The sequence below is a fragment of the Rhipicephalus microplus genome, chromosome 1, assembly GCF_043290135.1.
Source record: "Rhipicephalus microplus isolate Deutch F79 chromosome 1, USDA_Rmic, whole genome shotgun sequence".
NCBI lineage: Eukaryota > Metazoa > Arthropoda > Arachnida > Ixodida > Ixodidae > Rhipicephalus > Rhipicephalus microplus.
Window position 1 is genome coordinate 152,494,891 of NC_134700.1, and position 23,697 is coordinate 152,518,587.

The 23,697-nt window shown below is 42.3% G+C and overlaps 1 protein-coding gene across 5 annotated transcripts in view; it reads right to left on the bottom strand.

The window, feature by feature from the left end:
• The window catches only part of Uggt (UDP-glucose-glycoprotein glucosyltransferase), a 197,216-nt gene that overhangs the window by 66,868 nt on the left and 106,651 nt on the right, over positions 1–23,697 (bottom strand). For all 5 annotated transcript variants that reach the window (XM_037429943.2, XM_075887497.1, XM_075887499.1 and 2 more), the window contains exons 10-18: positions 16,513–16,673; positions 12,487–12,642; positions 11,673–11,759; positions 10,575–10,694; positions 8,853–8,938; positions 5,969–6,104; positions 4,767–4,895; positions 4,604–4,687; positions 2,583–2,663 (exon numbers count right to left, since the gene is read on the bottom strand). In XM_037429943.2, the coding sequence (XP_037285840.2) occupies positions 2,583–2,663; positions 4,604–4,687; positions 4,767–4,895; positions 5,969–6,104; positions 8,853–8,938; positions 10,575–10,694; positions 11,673–11,759; positions 12,487–12,642; positions 16,513–16,673 (1,040 nt within the window). The remainder of the gene's footprint in view (positions 1–2,582; positions 2,664–4,603; positions 4,688–4,766; positions 4,896–5,968; positions 6,105–8,852; positions 8,939–10,574; positions 10,695–11,672; positions 11,760–12,486; positions 12,643–16,512; positions 16,674–23,697) is intronic.

The window sequence follows — 23,697 nt, forward strand, 5'->3', positions numbered from 1 at the left end:
AGAAGGCCTCTTTCGGAATGGAGCTTAGCTCAGCTGTCCTTGCAGCCATAATGTCCTCTCTTGTCTGAAATCGTTCTCCTTTCAATGTCCTCTTAAGTTTGGGAAACAGCTGGAAGTTGCAGAGGCCATATCAGGAGACTTAGGAGCCTGCTGAACTGCAGGAGTCTGACATTTCGCCAAAAAATTTTGAAAAGAGTGCTAGGAATGTGCAGGAGCATTGTCGTAATGGATGCGCCAGTTTCCTGTAGACCACGACTCAGGTCGCTTGTGCCACACAGCATCATGAAGGTGACGAAGGACATCCCTTAAGTACTCATTGGTGATTGTTCCACCCTGTGGTGTACCACACTGGGATAGTAAAAGAAAGCACTCAGCATCACTCTGACAGTGCTGCGCTCTCGGAGAGCCTTCTTTGGTCTTAGTGACGTGCAATGCTTCCACTGTGATAACAGGGATTTGGTTTCCGGGTTGTACCCATACAACCAAGACTCGTCACCAGTGATAATGGTCATGAAGTTAGCGTGACTGCTTGTAAAATCCAGCATGCTTGTAGAATCCAGAAAATCCAGCAGACTTCAACACGAAGTTGCTTTTGCTCTACTGTCAGCAGTTTTGGTATAAATTATGCTGCAACTCTCTTCATGGCCGAATCTTCAGTCATAATGGAATATGCAGAGAAAGTGCTGATGCCCAGCTCTTCTGCAATTTCCCGGATAGTCACACGACGGTCCCGCTAAAGCACAGTGTTCACTTCAACAATGACCTGGTCATTTCGGCACGTTGATGGCTGACTGGAGCGTGGCTCGCTCTCCACCAATATGCGGCTGTCTTTAAACCGGTTTTACAACTCTTGAATCTGTGTGCGACTCATAGCGTCATCAACGAAAGCCATCTTAATCTTCCCAATGGTTTCCATTAGGCTGTCGCTCAGTTTATGGCAAAATTTGACCCAGTAGCGCTGCTCTAGTCACTCCATCATTTTTCTCGCAATGAAAAATCGACGAGAGTACACTGGTGCGAATGTTCGAATGCTTTGAATATTTGAACGAATACTGCTGTATAAAAATTTGCTTTGAATCAAACTTAAATTATTGAATATCTTTAATTATTCGAAAAGAACGAATAGGTGCATAATAATCCGCAGTTAATGCTCTGTAAAAGTGCTTTCACTGCAGTAAAAGTGCTAAGCCGTGAAAACATCTATCCATTATTATTATTAGTATTGGCGCATGTAACTGCGGTTTCTCTTCAGTAAAGTGGTGCTAAGCAGTCAAAACACAAAATCTGGAGAAATCCACACTGCAGCAAAGCCCACTTAAATATTTCCGTTTCTTTTTGTTTTGTTTTTTCAGTTCAAAAGTTTGTTACACTGACTTACGTGCTCTAAGTATAGCAAATTTTAAAATCCAGCATATTTTACTGGCTATCACTAGTACTGTACCGTAAGTCAAATCCTGCAACTATTCAAAGTTGTTGCCACTTCCTTTGAGCAAAAAAATTGCCTTTGCACAGGCCTTGTCTCAATAAAAAAATATATATATATTGTGCAGGTTACTTTGATCATGACAAATATGCCCCTTACTCTTTAAAAAAAGGCGATGTATATACAATTCGAATTCGACAAAAATCACTCTTCGCTTCGACCCTAAAATTCACTATTCGCACGTGCCTAGACGAGAGCGCTGCGAACTACCCCTATCAAATGCTGTGTCCCAGTGGCTGACGCTATTGGCAAGCGGGAAAAAAATTCACGCATGCACATCAAGGTTCAAGGTCAGCAGATGCAAGCGCGCTTGTTTTAAATGCATCAGTTGTTTGGAAAAAAATAATAATAAGTTCGGATACTTTTTTAAGAGACCTTGCAAATCCATATAAATCTGCGTGTGGCACTTGGTAAAGGTGGTTTCACTGCAGCAAAGTAATGCTAAGCCGAAAAAGCACCTATTTAAACATTTATTAAATGTAACTCTTTTGTAAAAGTGGCTTCACTGCAGTAACATAATTCAAAGCTGTGAAAACACATATTTACGTGAAATCCGCAGTGTCGCAAAGCCTGACTTCTAGGTTAAATGGGAATATTAGCTCAAATCGATTCAATTTTTCAGTTCAGAAGCTTTTTATACGGACTTACATGCTTTCAGAATTTCAAATTTTAAAAAGTAACATACTTTAAAGGCTATCACTTGCATTTCACTAAAGGTTAAATCCTGCTACTATTCAAAGTTGTTTACACTTTCTTTGAAGCAGAAAAATGAAATTTTCACAGGCCTTGTTTCAATTATTTTTTAAATATTGTTCAAGCTAGTTAAGTCACAATAAGCACACCCGTTTCTCCTCGCAATATGCAATATATATATATACACTATTTTAATTCTATTCGAAATTATTCAACCAAAATCACCATTCACTTCAAATTCACTTCAAACCAAAAATTCCCTATTTGCACAAGCCAATGGTGTATTAGCCAGATTACAGTTATGCTTTGGATGAACAAAGCTGTGCAAACTAACTTAATAGGCACGCTTAATCTTTAATTTAAAACAGCAGTGTACTGTAACTTAATAAATGAGAATAAAACTTACCTTATAGATGCTCTTTTGGATCATTGGTGTCTGCTTCATAATCTCAGTCAGGACACCTTCCTCAAACATGTCTGCATTCAACTGCAAGTTGAAAGAAAGTTGTGTCACACACACACACACACAAAAGAGAAAGAGAGAAAAGGATGAAGGTGATGTTACATTACAGTGAAGCACTGCTCAGAAAGCATATACAGTAAAATGTCATTATAGAAACCTCAGATTAACCACTTTTTTGAAAATCCCCCACAAATTCATTTCATTTCATTTCATTTTATTACCTTAAAGACCCCATTGAAGGGGTATTACATAAGGGGTGGGTACATATATGAAAACGTGAAAGCCATTTTTTTTTTTTTACAATGCAAGGTAATTTGTTACGGTGTTCAAAAAGGTGGTAGGACAGGTTATGGCGGTGATTTCGTTAGAAAGGCCGTTCCAGTCCGTAGCTGCACGAAAAAAGATGTCCAAATGTCCATTGGTTTAATGTAAAAATATTTCACTACTACGAATTTCAGTATACCAAATGTTTTAGAATGACATATCGAATTTTATGCTTCTTATATATATGCAGTACTTCAATACTACAAATAGCAATTTCAAAAAAAAAAAAAAAAAAAGTTACCCACGGCTGAGAAAATAATGCCCAGCTCCATACCTGCCACTACCATCATCATCAGAATGCCCGCGCATCTCTCTATCTGTTCGCCCTATTCAAATGTGCGATCGCCCTTTCGGCATAATCATTCCAGCTAGTACTTGTTTTTCGCGTCAAGCTTCGCCTCGTTGACTTCATTTTCGTCAGGCAGCTTTACCTGCGTGCTTGTTAATGGCTGTTTTCTAGCCTTTTGGTTGATGGTTGAACCTTTAAGATGAGCTCCGAAAGCAGCATGAAAGGAATGCTACAACAGACTGAAAAATGTTACCCGAGTGAGCTATGGCATGAAGTCGCCAATGATTACCCGTGCATGCTTCACTAACGTTCCAACACTATGCACAGTGCAATGACGTAGCATGTAGGTGAGCTTAGCTGATGACCGATAAGACCCATACAATTTGTTGTGATAAGAAAACGGCGAAGAGAACAACAATGACGATGAAACGGCTTGCACAAAACAACATGAAAAATCGGCAATTAACGCCGACGCGTCGCAGTGCATAAGAAGGATGAGCAACGCTTAAGAGTTCGTCTTTCAGCATTTGAGCTGCCGACATTAGGATAGATCACGTTCTTTCTGAAATAAACACGCACCGGTTTTTTAATATTTTGTGTTTGCTTGTTTTTCCCCGCTGATTAGAGCATAATGCGATTGCAAATGTATAAAAACCACAGGTAAGTGACTGACGAGTTTGCGTTTACAACTTTTTCACAAATTTTCAGCACTTTCACACTATGACAATTTTTCAAAATAGCGAATAATTTGTAGCAGTCCCTTGAGATTCATTGTATCGAGATTTCACTGTATTAACTTTACAAACAGCAACTCTGAACACAATGAAGAGCCTTCAAAAACACAGAATTATTTTGAACTATTCTGGACTGTTCTGCACTGTCTATAAATCAGAGAAAACTGAGGTTAAAGATGGACTACTGGCTCTATGTGCCATGATGTAGGACCAGGTTAGTTGGTATTTCATGAATATGAGTGTAGAGCAACAGTCAACAAATGCTTGACATAGGCAAGTGCTGTCTCATTACCACAGCACTTGTCTCTGTCATTTTTCTTTGTCCAATGTCTACCGTTACCCTGCGCCCATCAGAAACAATATACTGCAGTTGCACAACCATTTTATGATGTAATGAAACATAAAAATGTGCTCATATGTATGCTTGTACACTGCAACGAGAAAGAAACAAAGCATAATTAACAAAGAAAAAAAATTCCCACCTATGTCTCTTTTTGGCTTCATATGATCACAGCAGCAGCATATCACACATTTTCTTACGCACTTATGACGACATATTACATATTTTATTACACACTGACAATGACAATTTTGTCGCATTATGGGTATGCACTTACATGACTCGGCTTCAACAATACACCATTCAAGAGTGCCTGTGGTGTTCCAGTGATACCAGTCTTGTTGATAAACTCCCAAGCTAGCTGAAATGCAGGTGAGTGAAAAGAATATGAAACTTGTGACAGCAAAGCAAAATATGTGAAGATGGGTTCACAATCACACCTTGCGTCCAGTGTCGTAGTCCGAGTCTTCCCCAAAAATCAACTCCAGGTCTTCTCCGGGAAACTTGAGCTTGAACTGAGCGATAACCGTCTCAGCTGTAATGGGCCCACTTTTGGTTACCGCATACACCTGGGTAAAATTACAATCTTGAATCACTACGAACTCACTAAGAGCTATATTAGCCTATGCTGCGGAGCACAATAATTTTGCTACCTGCCAATGAACATAAAAGGAGTCATGCAAAATTTAGTTGACGCGAGCATTTCGTTGTGAAATAAGAAATTGGCCCTATTTTTCCATGTTTTTAGGGTGCAATTAATGACTTGGACTTCCAAAGCACGGCCTCTTGCTTCAGAGAGCCACTGCATAATGGCAAGTTAAATTTTTCCACTTTAAGCAGCAGTATGTAACTTAATTTTTTAGACTGATCGATGGCGCAATATCAGAAAGATGAGACTGTGGACAAATTTGCCGTGGGAACATCTGCACGTTACAAGAAAAGCTACAAATCACCAATCACAGACTTTCTGCCTCTGCTTTCTCTATTCTCAGGTTGTTGTTTTTTTTTTTTTTTGTGAACGCACCACACCACTACGTGTTAGTGGGGAAGCCCTATGGAAACATGACTGTCACCTCCAGAGCTTCAAAACAGAATGCGTAAGCTAAGAACATGCTGGCATGTTTGGTCATAATGGCCATGTATATTTTCTGCATTGTTAACACTGTCACTATCACACCTCAACAACACCGAAAAATTGTGGCTGCCACACTTGCCTCTGCATGCCACCCTTTTTCACCCGCTTTGAAAATACAGCATAAAAGGCGAAAAGACAGTTTTCTCACTTGGCTCCAAACTACAACTCCGGTCACAGACTCTGGCAAAGTAGAGTTGGTCAATCCTAGCCTGCTGGTGTGACTGGTGGCAAGCTGTTATTGTTAGCTCACCCTCGAAATGTTGGGTTATTGTAAACCATTGATGCAGAAGCTGGTTAGAAAAGCCAGGGCTTGCTAGCGAGGCTTACCACCTTTCAAAAGCTTGCAACAACATCATGTTAGTTTAGAAAGCGTAAAAAAAAAAGAATTCAGAGGCTGAAATAACAACAAAAGATAAAAAAGCCGCCCCGGGACAGCTTTTTTTCCCGCCAACTCTCCAGTTGTATTGTAAAATAAAAAAATAAAATTTAATTGAGCTGAAATCTTACGTCAGTAATGAAAGACAGTCCGTCATATGGCACAGTGTTCTGACTAATAAAGTTGAAGGCATTCAGCATGGCCACGCCTGCATCCTCGTTTCCAGTCACGGACATGTCGGGGTTCACGGCAAACACCAGGCCTATCCTGAAAAATGAGACAGCAGAGAAGTGAGCCAAGGCAAAATTTTTGCAACATGCGCTGTAGGCCCTCGAGACAAAAGAACAGGGCTCTGGCGTGTTACCAGCCTTACGATATATGATCACAGCATTAAGCAAGGCGCAAATGCTACCGACATGATGACATGGGTCACAAGCCCATCCACGTTGCACAGCCTGGCCTGCCTGAAAGTGACGAACATAGCAATGTGGGAATGTTGGTATTGCATTCCACCTGACGAATAAAGCAGGCTAAAGGCTGGCCCAAGAGGAAAAAGTGACACTCGGCACAACACAGCACTGCGTTGTGTCGAGTGTGCTAGGCTTGTGTGAATGGTAAATATTGAGGTTCGAAGCAGTTCAAAAAACATATAGTACAGAAAAATGAGCATATTTGTCAAGACTCAACTCAACTGCACAATATATATATATTTTTAGTTGTGACAAGGAATTTGCGAATGTCATACTCTTTAGTTCAAAGAAGTGGAAGAAACTTTAAATAGCAGCAGAATTTGAATTTTTGCAGGATGCAAGTAACAACTGGTAAAATAAGTTAAAATTCAAAACTTTGTCATACTTAGAGCATATAACCCAATGTAACAAGCTTTTCAACTTAAAAAGTTATTAATCAATTCCAGGATAAGAGTATGCTCATTTAACCTTGCAGCGAGACTTTAAAACAGTGCAAATTTTCTCTTGAAAGATGTTTTCACTGTACGACACCCTTCTCCTGCAGTGAAACCACCTTCACAAGGGGGAGTTATATCACCATTTGTTCATTTCGAATATACTTCGAATTTTCAAATAATTCAAATTCGTGCCAAATTTAGCTCGAATATTTGAAAGGCTTAGATATTTGCACATGTATAGAGTGTGCTTTTTTTTTCTGCGCTACCGTCAACTAAACTACTAGGAGGCTCATGCTGCCCGACCATGTCTGCTCAGTTGGTGCCTGAAAAATATTGATGAAATGTGCTGCTACTCACTTGTCTACCTGATGTTTGTCCCTGAAAGCATCAGCTATCTGTACGGCTTTATAACATAAACATGCAAGTAAGGACTGGTGTAGTAATGCCAGCTGATTTACAAAGCCCGTCCTGGGCAGTTCAAGTTTGTATCTTTGCCTCGCCTACTGCTAAAACCCTGCGCCATATCATCACGAGTGAGCTGACATATCATCAGAAGCTGAAATGTCACCTCATGGATTAAGAATACACCCAATCTCAACCCGATCTTTTGCATTTTGTCCATAACATTAACACCAAGGTACGGTCGTATCTCAAGAGAAATAAGCATGTTGACCAACCAACGAACAAACCAATGGCTGACACATTAAAACATCCCTGCAACACATTCTAAACATCGTCAGAAAACGTTTCCATACTTGTCAAGGCATTTATGACCCCATGTGTGCCAAATAATATTTCATTACACTGCATGCAGCAGGGAACATACATGTCAAAAATAGCAGAGAATTGCTTGCTCTCTCCTAACCATTGTCTCAACCAACCAACTGTACAGTAAGTGGGATCAACATTTGTAGGCCAATTTCATGAAACGCGTGACAGGAGAATACCTTAGAGGCCATGTGCCACAAATGTGCAGCTACTGATGCTGCCTACAGGGCACTGCCAGTGACTGCACAGAGCACCTTTAAACAAGAAGCAACAGTCATGTTTGAAGAAAAAAGAAGAGAATGTTCAAAGGCCAAAACATGTGGTGACATAAGTTTTGGGCAGTCCACGACATGTGGTGACATAAGTTTTTGGCAGTGCACGATTTCGTCATCATGTCCCCCCTGCTCCGTGTAAAATCCAGTGTTCTAGCAATGAATGGAAAAAATGCTAATGCGATCACTCCCTCTCTACTCAATCAATTTGAAAAATTTTCACAGCAGTAGATCTGTGAAGCAACAGTCGGCAAAGCAATTTGACAATAACCTAAGAAGGTGCTGCAGGGCTCCTTTAACCTTTCTCTACCAATTTTTTCAACCGAAACAGGTAAAAAAAAATGCAGATCTTTTTATCCGCCTGTTTGATTCTACATGTCTTGACACAGCAAAAAAAAAAAAAAAGGAACATTGAAAGATGCTACCTTCGCAAGTGCATAAGATTGGCTTCACTGCAGTGTACCTCCAAAAGTGCCCAAACCTTCCCACTCTTCAGTGCAGAAAATGCCTCTTTGAAACTTGAAAAATAAAGCATAGAGAAGTGAGCAAGTGAAAACAAACCTTGGACGAGCCGGTAAAGGTTAACTTACATCTAAGGCATCCACTGCTGATAAGTTGATACAAGGTCGTCGTCCAAATACAAAGATTTAGAGGAACTGTGCTGCTATGATTAGTCACTGCCACACTAGCAAAAGAACTAAAATTCTTCATTTAATGAAGCATTGACAAATGATGAATGTTTCCGCCCCCCTCCCCTAAAGGAGATGAAAGAAGCTGAGCTCATGCACAGAGGACACCATTTTCTGATACCAGCTACACCAACCAAGTCTTTTTTTGACCAAAATGCATGCTTTGAGCACGTTTTCAAATGTTTTTCTGCGCTATCTGTTAAAACCGATAAGAATACAGCACTGCGAATCGGGGTAGCTTGACTGTGACACCCCCACATGCTTGCTGTATGGTGGACGAGCCCAGCTCTTCTTCAGTAGCGACGAGCCCAGCTCGTCTTCAGTAGCAAAAGGGTTAACACTGCACGTAAACATTACAAGCACAAAGTCAAGCAGGTACCTCAGAGGAGCCCGATGAATGTAGAATGACTCTGCCAGCTTAAGGATATCTTTGACGTCTTCCTTGGAAGGATCGGCTATAACCACCTGGTAATAACAGGAAATGCACGCCATCATTAAAATGAATGCAATCTCACTTTAACACAAACGTGCCCAATGAAAATTGGGCATGACACAGAAATGACACAGAAAAAATTTACCATATTTTATGGTGTATAAGTCGCACTTTTTTTCTGAGATTTTCACGGGTGTAAAGAACATTTAGTGATCTTGCTGCTTCACATCGTAGAAAACTAAAGCAACAATTTCAAGATGCTACTGTTATTCAGAATTGAGCAGCCTTCTCTATCAGATGAATTCGTGCTCCAACTTATAAAAAAGTACATATATGTGCAAAATGTCATGTGATCTTGAGCAACCAATACGTCCCGCAAGTACGATAAACTGCGCATGACAACATTTGTAAAAATACATTTAATCTTGTTATGCAATCGGTTCACTGGTAAGTTACGTGCTTCCGCCGAGCCACTCATTGTCTCAGGGGCGATGCCAGCAATGTGCTTCAAGGTGCTTACAATGCTGCGAGGAAGAGTTACTCCGAGGCTGACAACGGCAACCTGGTGATTTTGCCTAACAATGTGTGAAACCTTGTGGCAGCACACCAAAGGTTCTGGCTCATAGTGAAGTGCAATAAATATTGGTTTGCTGCTCCTTAGGACTGCGTTATTTACAATACTGCTGCTTACAGACATTCAGTGCTGTGTGAAACTACACAATTCGCTATGAATAAACTCGGCGTGTATTATGGTGTATTATCATGTTGACTGGGTTTTAAATAGGTGCGACTTATATATAATTTTTCCCAGGGAAAGATGTAAAAAGTAGCAGGTATGTCTTATACAAAGGTGCAACTTATACACCGGAAAACAATGTGAATTTGGGGGTTTTCTATGCCAGAACCGATACATGAATATGAGGCATGCCATGCCACAAAGTGGCTGGAAGTCAGACCCAAGTCTTCAGGCTTAGCAGTGTAAAGAACTTAAGGTGACCTTGCTGCTTCAAATCACATAAAACTTAAGCAACAATTTGAAGATGCTACTGTTATTGAGAATCAAGCAGCCTTATCTACAGGATGAACTAATGCTTGTACTATGAAATGAAGTTGACTTTTGTTGACTTGACCAATTAGACGTCCACTGAAGGCCCCACCCCAGCTGGTGCCAACATGTCTCCATGGGACCAACTTTTCATCGTTTGATCAAGTGTTTCCAGTCTCAGAGTTGAAGGAAGGACGCACCTTTTTATACTAGCCATACACATCTTTTTCCTTTCTATGCTAACTCATTATTATGAAGGCAGATCACTTAGTATATAGAGAAAAATGATTTTGTTATGTATGCACATTATTTTGTACGTTTGTAGCAATAAGGATCAGCCAGACAGGAAACCAAAAGCATATGAAATATGTATAAAAATGAGCAACACTCAAGCCACAGTCTCGTCATAATTGCGATCCAGTACCTGTGACTACAGATTACAAGTACAGTGCGTTTAACTTATTGACAATGAATTGAGTATGTGAATCACAGCTCACGCAGTCGGAGAAAACAACTCCCTATGTCGTAAACTCTGTCAACATATTACAGTTAACCTGCACAAGCTGCAGCGAAAACAGAGCCAACGAGCAGGCCACAATTGTGCTGACAGTAGCCGTACTTACCAGGTTGTACATGTTCTTGCGCACATGCCTCAGCATGCCAGGGTAGGTTGGTCGTAGCATATCCTGGACGCTGCTTGGCCAGGTACGGTACGCGGAGTCAGTCTCAATGTCGTTGATGTACTAGAAAGTCAGAAAAAAGAACTTTTAAAAGCAAGTGGTACCATAAAGTAAAGTTGTCACTACTTATGTAGTGACACTGCTCATGTTGTATCAGTGACACTGGCTATGTTGCCAAGCTACCATAGAGAACAACAAGCAACTCCACGACAAGTACTAGAACTTTAATTGTAGACTGCGCAAGGCACTCGAGCACCAGATAATTAGCACTAACAATGGTACCAGGACCAATGAAAAGACGAAGATGAGACATGCATAGATAGCAAAAGAGGTCAGTACTAGTATATACAATTGATACCGTATTTAAGCGATTTAGGTCGACAAATTTTGTCTTAATTTGGAATCCGAAGTTGGGTGGGGGGGGGATCGATTTAGAATCGAAAGCGAGTTTCTGTTGTGAAGTCTCTGAAAATGATCTCTGCGTATTTCTGCAAAGCTAGCTTTTCTGCACAGCTTTTAAGTATGCCGTGAAGCTGCCTTCACACATTGGTGGCTTCATGATGTGCAGAAAAGATTTTTTTTTTTTAATAAAATGTGCTCGTGCTTCTCTCTCTCTTTTTCTTATATGCCGTGACATTTGCAGAGGTCGACCTACATTCTAGTTCACTTATAATCGTGTAAATATGGTATGTGATGCCTAGAACAATCACTGTACACATATTTACCAACGCTCGTGAAGTGTGCAAATTGTCCTGTGCTAAATGAAATGAGATAAAGGCTCAGCCCAAAAAAAAAAAAAGACATTATTCCTTACAATAGGGCATTTTTATATTATATTTTAACAGGCAGAAAGTGCACTAGCCAGAGTCTTATGCAACCAAATTAAACCTGACCAGTTATCAAATCTAAGAAGCAAAATGACCAAACTAAATAAGCTCACGTTATCAGGCCTGTTTATTGGGTATCAAGTAGTAACTTGATACATAAGACATTCACTGACATTCACTACGGTGTGTGACAATAACTAGAAAGCATACTCACCAGAACAGCAGAGTCTCTAATGTCAACTCCATATTCCTGTTTGTTGTTCACGAGGTCCACTTTCACCAAGCTTGGAATGAGCTCTTTCTGCAAATAGACAGCTTCCTACCTTTCACCTGATGTAGAAACCCTAGTTGGTAGTAGGTATTTTCTAAATTCTGGCATGTCACACCCGCTTCTAGAATAGAGCCATAACCTAAAATTTTCAACAGCTCGTTTTGTGCCTCCAGTCAGCTTGACCCTATATCAGGAGCATAATGAGTGCCACTTTCTGGCATCTGTTACTTAGTTTTAAACTCTACTTGTAGTTATTTGTTTAGCTACTGTTTGTTCGAAGCTGCTATAAAAATACTCTGAGTAAAACAAACTGAGCTAACTAGTGCTTGTCTCCCTTGCAATGTGTTGCAACAGTCACGAAGAGACATTCCAGACAACCAGTCCACCAGAGGGCGACAGCCATTCTTGCCTAGTTTGTCCTGTTATGGTCGTTTGTTGCACTTGCCGCATTACAAGAGGATAAGCAGAAACATGGAGTGACAAAACACCCAAACTACTTTGTGCAAACTACAAAAATTATTGGACAACATGAAGAAAAACAGACATAAAACACACGGATGCAATCACCAGTACTTGCAGTAGTTCGTGCAAAGAAAGTTGATTATTTTTGACCAACTAGCGCATTGTCCGGTTTTTCTTAAAAAACACACGGATGCAATCACCAGTACTTGCAGTAGTTCGTGCAAAGAAAGCTGATTATTTTTGACTAACTAGCTCATTGTCCGGCAACTATGAAGGTGGTGCGCCAGTTACTCACAGGGATGCCGATGTTGTGCAGGCCCTCAAGCAAACGGGTTTCCTGCTTGAGGCTTTGAAGCAGGGTAAAGAGGTCAATGACCTCTACATCATAGTACAGGCCGTTCAGGAAGAGCGCCCCGTCCGTGGGTTCCAGGCTCAGCGAGTGGGCAAATGACTGCACACAAGAAGCCCAACAAAGATTTAAAAAAAAAAAAAGCTTATTATAACTATGTATTTAAGCATGATCCAAACAAGGCCGACATTCCAGGAAAAATAGAAGCTAGAAGCGATGAGAAATTGTTGAACAAGAAATGTTGCTGGAGACAACTTTTCGACAAGTATACTTGGCTCGAGGCAGTAACTAACTGCTGCCTTGATAGAGACACTTCCTCTTGTTGAAACATTGGATCCAGTGACAGTGCCTGTTTAATGATTTCTCAAATTGAACATAAAGCATCTAGAGTGTGTGTCAAGCAGTTCAATGTGCTGCCTACAAACTATAATTTACAAGCTTCATATAAGAATGTTAAGTGAGATGTGAATGGAAAGAACACCAGCATTAATATATAGAGCATTTGTGAAAACAGAGTAGCCAGAGTAGCCTATTGTGAGAGTTATGCAATTTGGCAAATATGAAATACTAATTAGGCCTCACTGTAACAGGCTGCTCCTTGTAGCAGTAGCAACATTATGTATGAAAGACATCACTGACACAATAAATTTGTAATGTCCACGCAGCTAATTAAAAACTTCCCTACAATAACTTTTCAATACAAGGCATTAGATGGGAAGTAAACAGCAATTTCAGAAACAGCTTTATGGCAGTAGCTGCTCTAATCCTGTTTTTTTTTTTAAGGAGTTTTTCTACCACAAGTACGACACATAAAATGGATATTTTCACCCTGCCAAAGACTTTGACTGACGCTGACGAACCTCGGACAAGATGCATGTTAGCCATCACTGCACAAATACTTTGGAGCTGTCAGAAAATAATTTTGTTATGCAACGGGAATTATGTGTCACCCGTAGCCTTTTGAACCACTTCTATCTCTCTCCCTCTTGACCTCTTTCTGAAGCATTCAATGTTCGCTTAAAGTAATACCGTTATGATATGAACCCGCAGATAGGGTGGCTAGAATGGGGACATGTGAAAAGCAAGCCGTGTTTCCCTTGCCCAGAGGTGTCGCCTTGCGGGATCTCTCCGCGAGGCCAGAACATGCCGCGACAGTCAAAGGCGCTGCGAGCAAACATAGGGGAGACAGTAGTGTAGACCACTGCAACAGGAGCTTGTCAGCCTCATCGGCGTTCCACGCAGTTTTAGGAGTACTTTGTGTTAGTGTGCGCTGAGAGCAATGGTGCCTACGAAATGAAGAAAACTCAGGCAGCGTGGTTCGTGTCAGGCACTGCGATTTGGGGTAAGGAACATGCACGGCAAAGGTGTCACTTTTCTGTGCGCCGGTACAGCCATAAGTTTTTCTTATTGTGGGGCCAAAAAGGAAAAAAATGTATATGGAAGTACCCCGGCTCGTACCCAGTATAACGGGGATAAATTTATACAGTAAAATTCGGCCATCTAAATAAAACAAACATTTTGGCTCAAGTTAAATGTAGTGAGCCTGAACAAGTGCTGCAAAAGCTTTTCCACGTATATATGACAAACACCAGGAGCTAAATTACTAAAAATGCCTTGTAGATCTAAAAAAAAAACCGAACGATTGCTTTGATAAGTGCATTCATCCGAATGTTCCGTTTTCTTTTTCGGTTTTACTTCATTATATTTTAATTGAGTACTATATAACGGAGCGATGCTCAACTTGTGTATTGCATGCACAATTAACACGAATTCATGTATCGTACCCATATAGTAAAGCATTGCAAAACAGCTATGTAGTTAGGTAACTAAAAAAGTAGATACTAATTAAAGGCTGTTGTACACACCAGAGTGACTATATAACTTCATACGTAGATAATGTAAAGCAGGCTGACACAAGTTTTTCGCACATTGCACCTGCATTCAAAGATAGTTGGCAGCTTGTGGTAGCCCTGCAAGCAGCGTGTTGCAGATATTGGCTGCGTTAAATGTGTAAGCAATTGGCAAAATCTGTAGTCAAATTTGTTTACGTCACGATCAAGTGGTCGTTTTTATTTGATAGGAATTTAGCTCAAGCATAAGTGAAACGAACACTGACCAGTGTACTTTATCATAATACTGTGTTAACTGAACTTGGTTGATGCCATGAAAGTAACTGCGACCTCAATTCCTATACAAATTTGAGAACATGCACACTGGCTCTGTGACGGCACGATCTCAAGCGTAATGCAAGTTCAGCCTTTATTAATTAAAATGCAAGGACAAAGCTACTCACACTATCAAGGTAAAATTAATAGTACGAGACAATACAGTTTATCAAATTTTATCATGAGATAATGCTAGAATGCTACAAATCTTTTGAGATCATGATGTCCCGCTTGAAGAATCTTTCTTTTTTACTGTAATTATGTGGGCAAATATTATGAACATGAAGATCATTTTGCCTACACCTAACATGTAAAGAGAGGCTCATTTGAAACAACACTTCATTAAAGAATGGTTGCACTATGGGCAGCTGAGTTATGTCCGATTTTTCAGCAAAATAGTGCTAGCATGGGACATCAAAGCGACAAGACCAGCACTGTTTTTCCGACAGTTCAGTATGCACACACCAAAAAGAAGCCCGCACTGATAGATGCTCTATTTATGTCTGGCTACCTGACTACCTAACCACTAAAAGGTTCGCAATTATACAGTTAATTATTCTTCAGTTCGGCACAAGTGCCTTAAGAACTCATAAACTTGTTTATCACACTGGTAAAGCTCTTTCAGCGGTAAAAATCAAGCACTAACCGATGCGAGGGTTTGGGCTTCAGCAGAGGGGGAGGAGCAGTGTAGTATAGGGGGCACATGCTTACCCTCCCCCTTCGCCCTCAAGCCACACGCGGCAACCGGGCTTTGCACGAGCGCTTCCACCCTCCCCCAGCCACCATGCAGCATGCCCCCCCCCCCCCTCCTCGAAAAAAAAAACCTTGCCGACGACGATGCACGAGTGTATTACTGGCGCACCAAGCAAGCTGGCAGCGCGTCTGACTACAGTGCCACTGCTGGGAGATCACGAAGGGGTGCCAGCTTGGAGCGGCCTTGTTTTCACACCTCCCCATTCTAGCCACCCTACATCAGTGAAGGTTTGGTGAATACATCAACATTATGATTTCTCATCTGCCAACAGCTAGTGCCTCTGAGACAAAGCCAGAATAGTAGCTACAGCCTTGCGAATCCTTGTGTCACATCACACCAACAGCATTCTAGTCAGTATTTTATCGTAACGGTGCTTAGATAATCATATGGGTGCACAGAAAAAACAAGAATATGAGTAAGTCTTCGAAGTGAAATATAAAATGTTCAAAATAATATATGCAGTTTCCTCTAGGTCTCTCAAGGCCAAAGAATGGCGAAGCTGATTGAACTTGGCTGCCTCAAAGTTATAACGTTGTGGTACTAGGCTATACCATGGCTGAACATCACTGTTGAATGTTCTGGGTATTTAAGATCAGCTTGTCATTGCCGTTGTCTCTCCCGCATAGCAGCGCGTCTCATTTTGCCAAACGCAGCCCCCTCCTCCAGAGTACTGATACTTTTTTAGGGATACCACAGCAGCAATTGTCTCGACAACGCGCAATTTTTTTTTGCTGAGCTTGGCCGCGACTACTGCCCAGTTGTTGCCCGGCACGACGCGGCTCGACATGACATCACTGTAGTTGGTGCGTGGCAATGTTTCACTAGGCAAGAGTGCTCCGGCACGGTCAGCGTGCAGCTGCTACTCCGGTGCACACATGGCTAGACAGGGCGTCACACCAGCTGTGCGAGGTAAATATCTGGTAAGCAACGATGCATTGGGGCTTTTTTTTTTTTTTTGAGACAGTGTCAGACACACTACGGTTACCTTATTTTGCTGTTAAAGAAAAGAAAGAATTCCCTTCAGTCAAAACAAGAAATGTCTAAAGAACCCACATGTTGGTTGTCCTCCACCTCTTTCTTGAGCTCGGGGCTGACGGCGATGTTCACGAGTGAGCGTGCTTGCGAGGGAAAGTTTTGCGCGGTGTCCCTCATGGTGCGCAGGGCGTCCTCAGGAGGAGCAAGCAGAATTTTCTGTGCAGCCTGCAAGCTCAGCTCTGCATGAGATTGGATGCATTTTAGGAGCACACTTTCTGATATGGATATATGGTCATCAGAAGGCCCTAAAACTAACAACACCAATGTGCAATCACACAGCAATGATGCAGTTTCTTGTAAGATATACATCAGAGAAAGAATGTTGCTCAAATAATGACTGGAATTTTCTAAAATGAAGATGTGCGCTAGTGTGTTTACAGTGTACCTGTATTTTCTGTGTATGAGTACTTGTGAACGAATTTACATTTTTTCATTCTGTAAATAATTTTTCTTGTGCTTGCTGTCAGCAAACTTTTTAAGCATTTGAAAAGAGATGTATGTGTGCATGCTCTTTTTTATTTTTTGTACCCACTTGTCACTACTGTTTTCAGAAGACCAAAACTTCGTGAAATGAAAGGGGAATTTTTTTTTTTTTCTCCTACCTGTTCACCCTTGTTACGACCGTCGTCATTATTGAAGTTTTTCGGCCTTTGTGAACAAGACAAAAATATTTGGACGCATTCCAAGCAAGGGTGTGCCGTCAAGACGGGTCGATTGCCTCTCGGCAAAACCTGAACGAGGGGTTCGAGACTGGTTCGCGCAAAGAAAACACACGAGCCAAGAGAGGCCATTGTGAGCTCGACTCAAGAAAGGCCATTGTGTTTGCTGCAAGCAAGGCTTTCGGGGCAGACAAGGAGGCAGCTGGGCCATTTTCGAGGTCACCGAGGATCTGGAAATCTCGAAACCAGCATGGTATTTGCAGTTCAGGCTGAAAGCTAAAGCCAAACTGGTTGTGGCTGCATCTTGTGAGGAGAAGCGGAGCCCCGGATATGCGCAGCTAAGCCGCAGCTTCTAGCAAACAACCAGGATTCGAATGTGGGGTTGAAGGAAAGGAAAGGGCACTATCTGCTGTAGCCCTTGCGGGAGCCCGCCTAAACGACGAGGGATTAGTCGACCGTTCCTCCTTTCCCCTTTCTCCATAACATCGGCTGAATGGGGTGGCATATTTTGACGGCATGCTGGCACACCACTACATTGTCCTACCCAAACAGTCAGGCAAGTTTGACACGTGTACTGGCAGCCGGTTTTTTTAACCTCGCCCAACTGCCAGAAGAATCTTGGAAACCAATATCATCGGACGTGCACGAAACTTGCTGACGTGTGCGAAAACGTTGGTGCAGTGCGTTTGTGACCATATTAGGGCATTGTGTAGACTGTGCCCTCTCCGCATGCATTGTGTGGTGTCTTTCCTCTCCTTCATGGGTGGAGCACCTAGACCATGGAGCGCCCTATTGGCGGAATCCGCAGACAATGCGCCAAGGGTTGGCAACGAGGCGCTATATAAGCCGAAGACTTTCGTGTATTTCAAGTTCTACTGTTCAACAGTTCTCATGTACAGTTCTTGACTTCTCGTTCTCCTTTCCAATTCTCAGTTACTAACCATGTAAATAAATTGTTGTTGTTATTACGAGCGCCTCACCTTACTTGTTCGACGATGGGTCCTAGGACGGGGCCCGCTACCAAACTAAAACCCGCAGGACCCAGAGTCGCAACACCCTGTACACCATGGTGAAATCAAAGCTTAGATTTGACCAACTAAGTACCGTATTTACTAGCATAATCGGCGCACTCGCATAATAGGCGCACCCCTAGTTTGGTCGTGGAAAATTCGATTTTTTTTAATTCCGCGCATAATAGGCACACCCCGAACTTGGCCGTGATCAGAAACGATTCTACCCCCCAGCGGTACAATTGGAACGCAGTCCCCGTACCCTGAAGAAAAAAAGAAGGCAAATCGATGAGCAAATAAAAAAAAATTCAAAGTGCAACGACCTAACCAACGTGTTTGTCGAAATAAAACTTGAAAAAAAAAAAAAGCGTCCATGAGCGAAAAAAAAAAAAACGGCTGTTCTATCAATTACTGATACCCCCCCAATCGCCGCGCTTTTTGGAGGTCACGTGTACAACGCCAGGGGCTCGATCGCCATCACCACCATCAGAGAAAAAGAAAGAAACGCCATTTTGCAAGCGGTGTGCGTATGTTGTGGTCGTGTATTGAACTTTGGTTCCACCATGGGAAAGTACGCGAGCTACACGGCTGGGTTTAAACTGAAGGCAGTGCAGTACGCGCTGGAGCACGGCAACCGGGCTGCAAGCAGGCCTTTCGGCGTTGGAGAAACCAGTATTCGGTACTGGAGGAACCAAGAAGAAAAAGGTGCCAAGACCGGCAGGTATCCGAACGTCGAAGAGCAACTGGTCCGGCATATACGGGAGCTACGACAAGACGGCTGTGCTGTGTCGTTGGATATTGTGCAGACTGAGGCGCGCAGAATAGCCCGAGCGCAGGGCATCGAAGCAAAACAGTTCAAAGCCAGCTCCGGATGGACAACTCGTTTCATGCGGCGCCATGGCCTCGCACTGCGAAGGCGGACCACCTTGTGCCAGCGCTTGCCCGCAGCATATGAGGACAAAGTGGTGGACTTCCACAGTTTTGTTTTGTTTCCCTATTCGGAGTTTGACTTTGAATAGGGAAAAGGAGGAACAGTTACGACTTTTGTGTGAATAAATTTTACGTGTGTGTCACACGTAAAACATCAGATCTGCTGAAAGAGGGAGGACAGATTGTGTTAGAAAAACTAGCCACCCTGTTTACGAGGTGTCTCCTGACGGGAAGGGTACCAGAGTCTTGGAAGAACGCTAACATCATCTTAATACATAAGAAAGGAGATGACAAGGACTTGAAGAATTACAGGCCGATCAGCTTACTCTCTGTAGTGTACAAGCTATTTACAAAGGTAATTGCTAACAGAGTAAAGAAAACATTAGAATTCAATCAACCAAAGGAACAAGCAGGATTTCGAACAGGCTACTCAACAATTGACCACATTCATACTATCAATCAGGTAATAGAGAAATGCTCAGAGTATAACCAACCACTATACATAGCCTTCATAGATTACGAGAAGGCGTTTGATTCAGTAGAAATATCAGCCATCTTGCAGACACTGCGGAATCAGGGCGTAGATGAAGTATATATAAACATTCTGGAAGAAATCTACAGGGGATCAACTGCTACCATAGTGCTTCATAAAGAAAGCAACAGAATACCAATCAAGAAGGGTGTAAGGCAGGGGGACACAATCTCCCCAATGCTATTTACCGCGTGCTTACAGGAGATTTTCAGAAGCCTAGAATGGGAACAGTTAGGGATAAGAGTTAATGGAGAATACCTTAGTAACCTGCGCTTCGCCGACGACATTGCATTGCTGAGTAACTCAGGGGACGAATTGTAACTCATGATTACGGAGTTACACAGGGAGAGCAGAAAGGTGGGTCTTAAAATTAATCTGCAGAAAACGAAAGTAATGTACAACAACCTCGGAAAGGAACAGCGCTTCGAGATAGGTAATAGTGCACTTGAAGTCGTAAAAGACTATGTCTACTTAGGGCAGGTAATAACCGCAGAGCCTAACCACGAGATTGAAGTAACTAGAAGAATAAGAATTGGGTGGAGCACATTCGGCAAGCACTCTCAAATTATGACAGGTAGATTGCCATTATCCCTTAAGAGGAAGGTATATAACAGCTGTATCTTGCCAATACTTAGCTACGGAGCAGAAACCTGGAGACTCACAAAGATGATGATGATATATGTTGTTTAATGGCGCAAGGGCCATTGATGGCCAAAGAGCGCCAGGAAATGATGTCGGATGGGAGCAATGGTTATGGTAAATGGCTGTAAAAGGGCCTAAAATTCTGCGCTCTAAAGATGCGTAAGACATATATTTATTAAAATCATGAAAGTGAAGTGAAGCATGCCTGGTGAGAATGAGTCTTTAGTTATCACGAAATCATAAAATAGGAGCGTTATATTAGCGCCGATTTCTCGCCAGCGCCCTTGGTCCGAAGGGCCGGGAGACAGGTGCTCTTTTGCATGTAGCATCCGCAGCAGCAGCCTCTTTTCAGAGGCCGTGCTACCGATCACTTGAGTAGATAACATGGAAAGTATTTACTTCCTTTAAGAATGCATTCAATGCTTTATATTTAAAAAGAGGTTCGCGACCAATAAACATAGCTGGGTGAAGGGGTATGTGTTCCTTGTACGCTAGTGGAAAATGTTTTTTCCTGTAAGCCTCTAGCTCAGAGCATTCAAGGAGTATGTGAAGTACGGTAAGTGGACGGCCACATCTGTGACAGCTGGGTGGGTCACCACCGGACAAAAGGTGTGTGTGCGTGCTGTGTGTGTGTCATATTCTAAGCCGACAGAGACTGACCTCTGTACGGCGTGTTTTCGACGTGGGTGGCCAGTTACCGAGGTATGGTTTAATCAAGTGTAACTTGTTACGAGTTTGTTGATCCCATAACTACTGCCAGTAAGCCCTGAGCTTTTTCCGTATGTTTGGTTTTAGATCCATTATAGGGACAGCAACTGAGGAGTTGGCAGAGCTTCCGTTAATCGACCTGGCGAGCTGGTCGGCCAACACATTTCCTTCGATCTCGCGATGTCCTGGCACCCAGCACACGACGATATGTTGCTTGGCAGTATAGGCCGCGCAGAGTATTGAATAGAGGGATATAATTATAGGGTTTCTGTGTTTTTTAAGATTTTTTTCAATGCTTTTACGACACTTAGAGAGTCTGTGTATATAACTACCCTTGGCGTATTCAATTCTTTGATGTGTTTAACGGCTACGAATAACGCGTAAGCCTCGGCTGTAAAAATGCTTGTGCTAGTGGACAGAACGCCGGCATCCGAAAAGGATGGGCCGACCGCCGCATAGGACACGCCAGTATGGGACTTGGAAGCATCAGTATAATATTCTGGACAGTCATATTTATGTTGCAGCTCTAAGAAATACATCCGAATGTGTATGGGGGAGGCATGCTTTGTGACAGCTACGAAAGATGTGTCACAGTCTATAACCTGCCACTGCCATGGCGGGAGCCGCAGAGCGGGGGGGCTGAGGTGGTATTCAAGCAGTGGGACATCCGTTTCTTCAGCTAGGTCTCTAACACGCAGCGAGAAAGGGCGTGCCATTGCGGGTCGATTGTAAAAAAGTTGAGAGCTGGACAGGTCGTTGATGGTAGAATATGCAGGTTGCTCACTGTTCGCATTTACTTTAAGGAAATATATGAAGGAAGAGTATGTTCTCTGCAGATGGAGTCACCACTCGTCCGATTCTACATAAAGGCTTTCAACTGGGCTTGTTCTAAAGGCGCCTGTGGACAGGCGGATGCCTTGATGATGAACAGGGTCCAACATTTTCAGAGCGCTTGGCGTGGCAGAGTGATAGACTATTGCCAGGAGACTCACAAAGAGGGTTCAGCTTAAATTGAGGACGACGCAGCGAGCAATGGAAAGAAAAATGGTAGGTGTAACCCTGAGAGACAAGAAGAGAGCGGAGTGGATTAGGGGACAAACGGGGGTTAAGGATATCATAGTTGAAATAAAGAAGAGGAAATGGACATGGGCCGGGCATGTAGCGCGTAGACAGGAGAACCGCTGGTCATTAAGAGTAATTAACTGGATTCCCAGAGAAGGAAAGCGGGTTAGGGGGAGACAGAAGGTTAGGTGGGCAGATGAAATTAAGAAGTTTGCGGGTATAAATTGGCAGCAGCAAGCACAGGACCGGGTTAACAGGTGGAACATGGGAGAGGCCTTTGTCCTGCAATGGACGTAGCCAGGCTGATGATGATGATGATGATGATGTGTGTGTGCAGTTGACGGCTCTCGCTTGTTCATTAAAAGGTACGTAGGTATGTTTGTTTTATGCTGAATTAATTGGTAAACGATAAAGTCGCCTTTTACTTGACAAGTGTGCAGATTTAAAGCGCGAGAACCGAGTTGAAAAAATTTTCGAAAATTTTACCCCGCGTAATTGGCGCACCCCTAACTTCGAGCCGGATTTTCTGTAAAAAAAGTGCGCCTATTATGCGAGTAAATACGGTATTTAACTTTATTTTTTGGCATAAGTGGTGTGTGTACAAGACACAGCCATTACCTCACTAAAAAAACAATCTGCCGCAAGGTGGTGTGAGACGTAACACTGCAGAAGAGGGGCATTACAACCAAATACTACAACAATTGTTTAGCGTTTGTTCATGCAGGTGCTCTTGTGGATAAGTTCCCGAAGGTATGATTGACACCGTGCTAGAGACAAAGATGAAAAGAACAGAATGAATAGGATGATAGCTTACAGTGATGTTCTAGGCACAGTAGCAAATTAACCCGTGATAATATAGAAGCTTTTCCCAAGAAAAGAATGGGAGACGCATGCGGAAGTCATGCGTCGAACTTCTTGACAGAATAAAAGTTTGCTTATCTGCTTGGCTCATATAATATCACATGACATATTTGAATTTTCTTAAGGATGCGCAAGTGTTATTGCCAAATGATTTGCTTTACCGTTTCATTTATGGTCTGCTATGCTGGCGTTATTTTCCCGCTTTGATTTATCGAAATAACTCTTTCAGTTTCTAGAAAGCGCTCGTCCTGTGCACTCTGTTACTTTAGTCTTTGTCTCTAGCCCTGTGTAAATCATGCAAGCATTCAAACTAGTCGAACTTTCCATTCTACTCCCGAAGATAACAGGGTGGCAGCTACACAGTATATTACCACGATAGCGTTAAAGAAGTCGTTTTGCAGAAATTCTGACTAGCAAACCATCGATAAGTACATGTTTTTTCCGCATGTAGTTCAAGAAAAGTTGTTTTAGCGGTAATATTTTTGTAAATAGGTAAGCCTTTTGTATAGAGCTCAGCGTTGAAGGCCATGTAGCATAGCCTTCACCTCAAAAACATTATTGCATAATGTTCTAGAAGATCACAAACACACAATGTTTGAGACAGTTTTCAGCATTTCGTCTTTCACACGCCATTTCACTGATGTGGACAACATCGCGGAGAACAAGAGGTGCAAAGCACTTCACTGTCCCGACATGACAACAGTCATCCCGCGCACTTTTCACCGCCACACGAATGCAAAAAAAAAACACTTCAAAGGCAAGTGAATTGAGCATTCATTAATGCAAAATATTTTCAGAA